Here is a 10140-nt window from a genome sequence, read left to right as displayed (position 1 = left end):
TAAAAGGTGACATGGAAATGCAAAGGGGGAGCTATAAAGACCTGATTTGAACACATTTATTAATTTAAATACGTGTTCCTGTCTTTCTGTTATTATGAATTGCAGTTTCATTTGTACTGTATCTGGGTGACCACAAGTGAACAACAAGCAATTCGTAAGTAAACGCCCTTGCTTTAGCTGTAGAGGCATTAACATAATCAGACCAAACTTTTTACTTCCATTTGAATTTTTCAATTTAAACTCAATGTGCCCTTGCTTTTACACAACAGGATTCAGGAACAAAAGATTTGGTTCTTTAAAAACCATCAAACAGACACACAATCCACGCAGCAAAAACTCGGGGAAGCTAGAGCGCCCACACCTGGGAAAGCTTAGATGCCCTTCAAGAGTTGAAGATGGCGTTTCTCTGAGGCAGGTCAGCGTTAACATGCTACCTTCGTTTCAAAGATTGTTTGGATTCCTTTCAGTGTTATTGGTCAAGATATTTTGCTGACCGAGACTATGAACTATAGGATGGCGGGTGAGTCTACACACTGTCCGCTTGTCATCATCGTACTCGCTAACACACACAAAAGCCTTCTTGAAAACTGCAAGCCGGACTGAAAAACTTAGGACAGACAATGAACAAATCCTGGGCGGGTAATGGACAAAGCGGCAATTCCTCTTACGTTCTTATAGGGATTCCCTCCACCTGAAGTAGGTCTCCTAAGGGGCCACACTTGCAGCTCACCTAAGCCTGAAAACGAACAAGCTTGGTTTTTCCCTCTGACACTCAAGGGAAGCGCTAAGGCGAACACATCAGACGCTGCCGCGGAACTTTGCAGCTCTCCGAGGCTGCAGTTTGATACAGGAAGAGACATCTTTTCGTTCCCCTTTCAAAAGGCACCGTGCAAACGTAACACGAACCCGGCTAGGATCTCGGAAAAAGGGAGGAGGAAGAAGGCTCGGGGAAGTTGGCCGCGGCGTGCCCTGGGTCTCGCGGAGCCTGGCGCGCAGGAGGGTCCAGGAGGCTCCCGGCGGACTGACTGGCGCTGCTTCCGCTGGTGGCTCCTTCTGTCTTCGAGGGTCGGAGACTGGACCTGGAGAGCGGCCGCGACGGTCCCCCGCCTGCGGGCTGGGCTGGGGCCGGACGGTAGGTAGGGACGCGGACCTGGAAGGAGCGCGCGCGAGGGAGGGAAGGCTGGGAGTCAGAACCGGGAAAGGGTGGCGCGGAGCAGCGAGGGAGGGAAGGAGGCGAGAACGAAGGAGCGGGCGCGGCGCGGACGCTGGGCGCGGACGGGGTGGAGAAAGCCGCTAGAGCAAATTTGGGGCCGGACCAGGCAGCGTCCAGCTTTTAACCTGGGCAGTGGAGGCGGGGGAAGGAGCGAAAGGAGAGGGGAGGTGTGTGGGGGAGGGGTGGGGGGGGGGAGTTGGAAGCAAATGACATCACAGCAGGTCAGAGAAAAAGGGGTGAGCGGCAGTCTCTGAGAAGAGTAGGGCATTTGGCATTAGGAGCTCGTGCCCGGCCTGCCCCGGCAGGGACCCCGGTGCTCCCAGAGACCATGCAGAGGTCGCCTCTGGAAAAGGCCAGCGTCTTCTCCCAACTTTTTTTCAGGTGAGAGGGTGTCCAGCTGAGCTTTGGAAGCACACGTGCCCAGGAAAGAGGAGGACGCGTGTGTGGGCTGGGTTTTGGGGAAAGTGGAATAGTTTTTTAAAAAGATGCGCTGTCATTCATTGCTATGGAGGAGGACGAGGATTTTGTGGAATAAGATAGAAAACATTAGGAAGAGATAAAAGAGTAAACTGAAGCCGATTGTGTGAATAAAGAGCCTTAGCTTAACCCTGAAGTTTTAACTACTTGCAGCTGAAGATCACTCTCAAGACCCAAATGTGCTACTGTGCAATTGTCTTCTTAGATTTTTCTAAGAAACTTGTGAATTACAAACTTGTTAATAACAAATACTTACGTTTGGCCCCTGTTTTTCCCTCCTTCATGCCTTGGAAACTTAGAAGTCTTCTTGGCTCATGTACTACAAGTGCCGTGCCTGCATGTAGTAGGTGCTCAGAAAACACTTGTTGACTGAATTTTGAACGTTTATAGGGGAGAAATATAAAGTGGGTAATATGTGCTTAAAGTTTTTATTGTTATGATACTGAGTATATCTAACAAGTATTTGCCACAATTCCATTATTCTTTCTTTTAAGAATGAAAGCAAATCCTTCGAAATATCTGTTTTTAAAAAAGCCAATTCTACAAGCTATACATTTTAAAAGAGGGGTCAGAATTACCATGGAAATGTGAAACCATGGGAATAGGTACTGAAGTTAAACCAACTGACATTTAATAAATTGTACTCTTATCCTACTTTACATGTGATGAGCCATAAAAGCTTGTGAACTTCACCTAATGAGATTTTAAAAAATTGAGTCTAAGTTCAGAGTCTTAGGCAAAGTGTAGTTGGATGTAGCATTTCATATTTGAAGTGTTCTTTGGATACTGTATCTACTTTATTTCTGTTATACTTGTATGAATGAATGAATAGGTTCAGCTCTCTCATGGGATATTACTTAATTCATAATTATCTAATGAATCAGCATACTTAGGTATCAGAAAAGCCAAATACATTATAAATATGCTCATATGTGTGTGGGAGAAAGGAGCTTGGCTTTCACATTTTTCTAAAATGTTTTATTCTCTGAATGTGCAGCACACCTGGAACTCAGGTGCTAAGGAGGGCATAGGCCGTAGAAGGAGAGCTCCTCCCTGTGGATGGGAGAGAAGGACTTTACTGTTTGGAATTGCCTCTTGGGTGGGTGTTTTCAGTACCTTTTGTTACTGCATCTATATGAATGGGATTGTCTGTTGATCTGTTTTCCTGTTATTTACAAAATCAGAATGGTAATTGGCATAAATTGTAGCCTTTCTACTAGAGCACTTGGAGGAACCTAAATGCCATTCTGTCTAAAAATGCAGTTTTTTAAAAAATGCAGTTTTCAGAAGAATACATATCCCATGGCTACGTCTAAGTGTAATACTAAGGAACTTTAAATTAGCTCATTGTTGATTTAAATTATATCATTGTTGGTCTATCAAAGTATTTTTTTCTTTTTTTAAAACAGATCACCTTATACATTTTGGTATAGTTTTAAAAATGCTCTCAGGTGGATTTGTTAAAAAATAAATATTATAATGGCTACTAAATTTGTGAAGAGCATACTCAGTCCTGCTCTTCAAACTACTTTATAATAAGTTGCTCTAAGAATAGGTATATTTTTAAAAGTTAAGTTCCTACTATTTATAGGAACTGACATTCACCTAAAGTACCAGTGATTATAAACTTCCTTCTGGGTTGTAATTCTGAAAAGGTAAGAAACGTATTTTCTGTCTTCGGATTAGACAGTAGTCCTGCTTAGTGGTCCAGGGTTTTAGGCCTTGGATTCAGATTGCTTTGATTCAGATCCTGGATCTGCTACTTAGTAGCTCTGTGACCTGAGGCAAGTCCCTTAACATCTCTGTTTGTGTGACTTGACCTTTAAAACTTGGACACTAGTAGGACCGATGTCTTAGGGGTTAATCTGTTGAGAAAATGCATGTAGAGTCGTTAGCCTAGTAAATGTTAGCTGCCACTGTTATTATTATTAATTACCATATTTTTACATTCTTTACGATACCACATACCTTGTTTATATAAAATATTCAATTCATCTTTGTTGAATATAATTTTATGACCATCCATCTGTATGTGCAATGAATGGGCCTAGATGAGAATTTAATTTAGGAAAAATCTCGTCCAACATGGCATTACCAGATATACAGGAAAAAAGTTATATGCTTGTATCATATGTTGTTAAATGCCTCAGAATTTAACTTTCTGAGTATGATCCATTCAGTTTCAGAGTCATAAAAGAGTAAAGCTGTTTGGTCTGGTTTATAGATTATATTAAATATCTTTTATTGTCTAGATTTTGTTACTGGGAAAACTAATAATGTTTAGGAAAAATTTAAGTACTTTTTTTTTTTTTTTTTTGCGGTACGCGAACCTCTCACTGTTGTGGCCTCTCCCATTGTGGAGCACAGGCTCCGGACGCGCAGGCTCAGTGGCCATGGCTCACTGGCCCAGCCGCTCTGCGGCATGTGGGATTTTCCTGGACCGGGGCACGAACCCACGTCCCCTGCATCGGCAGGCGGACTCTCAACCACTGTGCCACCAGGGAAACCCTAAGTACTTTCTTAATTTTGCATGAATTTCACATCAAGTATGAAATTTGAAAGATATCTGAGGTGTCATAATGCATAAAATAATAATAATGTCAATATTATAAACATAACCTAAAAGAGAATTTCACCACAAAAATTCAAATAGTGTGTATCATGGAGACCAAGTTACATTAACTTAAAGCTTTTATGAAATACAAAGATGTTTTTAAACTAGAGGTGATATATTTGCATAGAATTTATAATTTATATACCAGTGCAATTGATTTACAAATGTTTACCAAGAGAGATTATGTTTTTCATTTTTGAGCAATTTGTCAAGTTTACATTTTCTAACTTTTAAAGGTGGTTATTCAGTTTGTTCTCTGTCTTCTCTCATGCCCTGAATTTCTCATATTCTCTTTAGATGTTAGATTGTGTACCAAACCATGTGTCAGATGACACAGCTTGAATTTTGGTCATGGTTTTCATACCAGAAGTCTAGATCTATACTTGAGGAATTGTCAGAGCCCCACAGAATCCATGTGTACAATGCCACAGGTTTCTTACTAAGACTGGATATAGGGGCCCCCCCAATAAATTCTACAGGTAAGTCTCAAGTAAGACCAAAAAGTAAACAAGGTTAGGCTCTAAAGTGGAAATTCAGCAAAGAGTCGAATATTGTAAGTCTCAGCTTAATAATAAGATAATTTAAGTTACTTTTGTAATCATTAAATATGAAGTAATGAGAGATTTTTAAATAAATACACTAGAATTTCTACATCAGGATGGATGTGGTGGATCAAAGTAGCTACCAGTGAAATTCTGCCTTTGATCAGAATATTTTTGGATTCTTTTAATGCAGTTAACTTTAAAACAGTATATAAATTCATTCTCATAAGTAGCTTCATTACCTTTTTTAGCCATTATTTTATAGTCGTAGCTTGCTTTGGATTAAAAGTTATATTACACAGACCAATCACTTGGACTTGCTTTTAAATGACTTGATTGTAGCTCAAAAAGGTATAAAGATTTTTCATCATAAATTGCTTTGTTAACAGCCAAGTGCTACTTAAGTTTAGGTATTATCATTCCAAAAGTGTATTGCAAACTTTAACGAAAGTGCTTTGAGCAACAGAAGATGATTACAGCAAGTATGTAATGAAAGACCCATAAAGATGACAATTTTGAAGAGGACCACACTAATTTGGTTATATAAATTACAGTATATGTAAAAAAAAAATCCATCACAATGACTTTATTTTTACATTTTATTTACTTTTTGCAAGGTGTGAGGGAAACTAAAATTATGGCAGAGCCATAAGTAGTTTTGCAGTTTGTTGGGGGTATTTATAGAAATGTTGCCAAGGGAGACCAGATGGCCACTCAAACAAGGGCCTGTTCCTATCCTGATCAATACACATATTGTATCTCAGGTTCGTCTCTCAGACAAGGCTTAGACTATCCAAATCAAAAGAAATAGATGCATAAAACAAAATGCCAATATGAGTTGCACAATTCGTATTGATATGTACAGCTGCCAAGGGTCCCTCAATAGCATGAGTTCACTTAGTCAGTCAGTGGGCAAATGCCATCCAGTGAGGACAGCCCAGGGTTCCCATACATTCTCTTGGCTTTGTCTCTTGTAGGAATTGGAGGAGGCCACTTTTGGGACAGGGGCCCCCCCTGGAACAGTGTTGCCTGAACACTGACAAATGTTGACTCCCTACACCAGTCCCCTAAAATTCCTTTCTACCCATCTGTCTTCTGCTAATCATGATTTTTATGATACAGTTCAGATTTGCAACTTGGGATCTGTGTCAAACTTGATTGATTTAACTCTCAGTTCTAAAAGTACCTCCTCTGCATGGTATTACTAAAATTGTAATTATATTTTATTATATAAAATATATGTGTATATATTAAGTTTCTTTTAGTTCATTTTGCAAGTTTAAAAAATTCCTCCTTGGTTATGAAGTGTATTCCAATCGTTTTTATATGCTGGTTCAAATTATTACTCAACTCTCTGGGAAGATTCTTATATACTTATAACACATACCATACAGTGTAACTGTAATATTCCATCCCTTGCTAAAGAGAGAAGTGGAATCAGCTGCCTTAACTAGTTCATTAATATTTTATGTTTGATGTGACAGTCAAAATATCCTCTAGAGCCAACTGATACACTAGGGAAATCATGGTTTTTCAGTTTTCCATTTATGTTTCATGGGAAGAAGTAGGAGTTAGTGTGATAATATTCAGTGCATAAATGTTAAAACTTGTTTAAAAGGCCCTTAAATGATCCCCAGTATAAAATGTATTATTATTATCAGTGTCGCTTCACAGGAACCTGTAATTTCAGTGATAGAGCTACAATATAAGCATAGGATTGCAAAACCATCAGGGAAGGGTGTTAACCGTTTAGCGTGCAGCTGTATGTTGTTTATCAAAACTTTAAAACCACCTCTGACTCAGCAGCAATTTTGGCAATTTTGATTCCAGTGATTCCTGACGCATCTGTGTAGGGCTCTTCCCTGGAGCAAAATCTCTGTGATGCAATGATGTCAAGAGGAGAAAACAGATTATGATAGAGGTCTGGTTGTTTGGGAACCCTGACTGAAGGCTTACTTTATAAATATGTTAACATTACTATTTCAGGTGCTTCTCTTCAGCTCCTAAGATTTTACCTTGTGGTTGTTTGAAAGTAAAATTAGCATTACAAAGTGGCTTTGCTATTGAACCTAAGAGTTTAGGCTTCCTTTTGCAAGAAACCTGTAAAAATTCACTTAGATTGCTTGATGTAGAGAACGAATATATTCTTACAGAGCTCTGAATGATCTGTTTTCACAGCTGTATCCAAGTCGCAAGACTTGTCAAGTTTGCTATTCTTTTTGCAGCTCTGTTAGCTTATTACTATCTTTCGACATCAATGACTCTTTCAAATTGTAAAGCCCTGGATGTCAGGGCCTTCTATGACTTGTTTAGTATTCAGACCATTTCAAGACTCCTGCATGCACCAGTTTACTAAATATTTCTTTGTGATGATGATAATTCCATGGTGATCCATGGAGATTTATGGATATTGTAGTTTGCTGACATTCAACAGTCCTCTAATACAGCATTATTCTGATAAAGAGAGGTCAAAGTGAGCAGGACCCTGGACAGATTTTCTAATACTTAGAGTAATTATTCCGTGAAATATTTCTTATCTTCCTTTATAGCCAGGCCTTTGCCTTGCGGGAAGGCCTGCTTGCTAATTCCTTGCTTATGGGGTCAAGAAGTGATTTGAAGATTTCTGCTCAGTCCTTTTGGTTAAGATTCTTAGCTCTGAAACTGGACAACTGGGCTTTACTCTGATATAATCAGAGAATTCTCCCATAGGTTGCTTCAGAGAACTGAGTCAGAGCAATACTGGCTGTGTAGGCTATGATTCAGCACAACTTGGAGGATACCTTAATCCATTAATTCACCACCTTTTGTATTCTATGAGAGGCATTTTGAAGGTTGATGTGGACAAGGAAGAAGTTGGTGCTGCCTTCATGGAATGAGTTCTCTGAAATCCAGATTTTCAAGGGCTTATAGTAACTCTTCCTGGGCATCTAATCCAGTCTTAGACCGGTTTAAGGAAGGCTTGCTGCAGGAGTGACTCTTGAGTTGGCACCTATCCAGACAAAAAGGGTAGGACTGGGTTAGGAAAAATTTAAATACAGAAGTGGCAGACTGTGTGTAGCACTGGCAGCAAAAGCGAGCATGGCACCTTCAAAAGAGTCAAAGAAGTTCCCGGTAACTGGAGCATAAGATGTGTGACAAAGATTTGTGGGAGCTGGGTCTGGAACTCTAGCGAGGACCAGATCGTAAGGGGCTTGGTGAAGTTTGTCTGGGCTTTATCAAACTGAAAGTCAAAAGCCGTGGCTTTGTAGCAGGGGAGCAATGTGTCCAGTTCAAAGCTGTTGCAGTTTTGCAAAAAACTGATAAAATGAAAGAGTAGCAGTTGGGATAGAGAGAAAGATGGATTTGAAGGACATTAGGAGGTAAAATCAACAGGTTTGGTAATTGATAAGAGGTGGAAAGTGAAGAAGAGAGAAGAATCAAGGATGCTGTCTAGATTTGCTGACATGGGTAGCAGTGGGTGGTGTTGACGCTTGCTGAGGGCAGAGGTTTCAGTTGGAGGAGGCATCTTGCGGGGGGAGGTGGAGGCTTATGAAGACTCTCAACTTCTTTTTGAGATGAAAATGGGAATGATGCATACGGCTCAAGGCCAGATAATATGATTATTTGAAAACACATTGAAGTGATTTAGAGCTTTAGGTGAGAGATATTTAGATGTCAGAGGTGACAATCAGAATTGTAAATACATCCCTCACACTGTTCAGTAAAGTCCAGGGTGGTATCTAGGTAATAATTTAAAGTGCTGACTTTTTGAACTTTTTTGTGGTATGGAGTCACCTGAGAGTGTGTCAGAAAAAAAGCAGCGGTATACTAGGGACAGCACTAGTTAAATTCTACCTAGAAATTCTACTTAGCACCCTCCCCTGCAAACCCACCAACTGATATATGAAGGGTCCCCATCCCACCATAACTTCACACATTTAAACAGCAGTTTTTACACAGCTGATTATTACGATCATAGACGTTTAAGAAGGACGTATGAAAATTCACTGGGGCTTTAAGTATTGTCTGCGGTGATTGAAAAAAAGATTTTCTGGAATACAATCTGAAAAAAATATAACTGAAAAAGGTAATGTATGATCATTAGCAAAAAGGTATTTCAAAGTTACAGAAATATATAATGTAGAATGTGTAAGCCCATGGGTAACACTGTGGTTTCAATATATAGTTTAAACTCTAATTTAATACCTAATACCACTATTAGGTTTTGTTAATCTGAAAGAAGAAGATTCTCATACTCTTGAAAAGATTACATATCATTGTTTTATGGTAAAACTTTGAACCTGTTAAAGCACACAGAAATTTCTTAGCATTGCCTACATGGGTGCAGCTACCTTCTGCCCAACTTCACACCCAACCCCAACACCTAGTGAAATTCTTAACTTCAAAAAGAGACACAGGAGTTTCATCTGTTACCAGTCAGACCATTATGTGAAAATTAAGCTTAATAGGCAGAATCCTAGAGGTGCTGACAGCTGTGTTTCGAGGAGATTCTAGGCCAGACCTTGGAGCCCAGTATTGGCTATGGGAGCAACAAGAAAATGAAGCCACTGCTGGCCAGGATTAGCAATCCTCATAGAGGCAGCATACTGGACAAACTTTATAGGAAGCTCTCTTTGCACATTTTATTTATTGTAAATATCTCTACGAACTCTGGAAAATAGAACAACAACAAGAAAGCTGTACTTTTTCAGCCCAAATCCATTGCTATCCTTTACATCAGGGGTCGGCAAACTTTTTCTGTAAAAGGCCAGGTAGTAAATATTTTCAATGTTGTGGGCCACATAGTCTCTGCCATTGTAGGGAAGCAGCCATAGACAGGATGCAAACAAATGGGCATGGCTGCATTCCAATAAAACTTTATTTATGGGCACTGAAAATTGAATTTCATATAATATTTAAAAAAAAGTTCTATTGCAATAAGCTTCAGAATTTACAGCTTTAAAATTACTTAGTTTTAAATAAAGATCTAGAAAAAATTTCAGGGCTCATTTGTAATTAACATTAGTGTATTCAATAATTGAGTAATTTTAAAAGTAAGTGAAACACTTAGACATGCAAAGTGGACTTTTCAGAAGAGGGAACAGTAGTTTAACATTAGATTAGATATTAACTTCTCAGAATAGTTTTGTCTTATAGGAACCTACTGACCATCTCTTCTTTACTTCTTTTTTGCGTATACATTTTTTTTACGCGTCCTTTAAGGTATAGGCTCTATCTTATCCATCTTTTGGTTCCAGCACCTGTCTGACTCCCTGGTGAATAGTAGGCACTTAAAATATACTTGTTGGGGCTTC

General features: G+C 39.4%; 1 protein-coding gene across 1 annotated transcript in view; it reads left to right on the top strand.

Moving 5' to 3' along the window:
* The first annotated feature begins 1416 nt into the window (after positions 1–1416).
* Positions 1417–10140, top strand: part of CFTR (CF transmembrane conductance regulator) — a 190147-nt gene continuing 181423 nt past the window's right edge. The window contains exon 1 of the mRNA XM_024757758.1: positions 1417–1594. Within this exon, the coding sequence (XP_024613526.1) occupies positions 1542–1594 (53 nt within the window). The 5' untranslated portion in view covers positions 1417–1541. The remainder of the gene's footprint in view (positions 1595–10140) is intronic.

Source organism: Neophocaena asiaeorientalis, unplaced genomic scaffold (assembly GCF_003031525.2).
Source record: "Neophocaena asiaeorientalis asiaeorientalis breed wild unplaced genomic scaffold, Neophocaena_asiaeorientalis_V1.1 scaffold116, whole genome shotgun sequence".
Classification (NCBI taxonomy): domain Eukaryota; kingdom Metazoa; phylum Chordata; class Mammalia; order Artiodactyla; family Phocoenidae; genus Neophocaena; species Neophocaena asiaeorientalis.
This window is presented reverse-complemented; position numbering and strand designations above follow the sequence as displayed.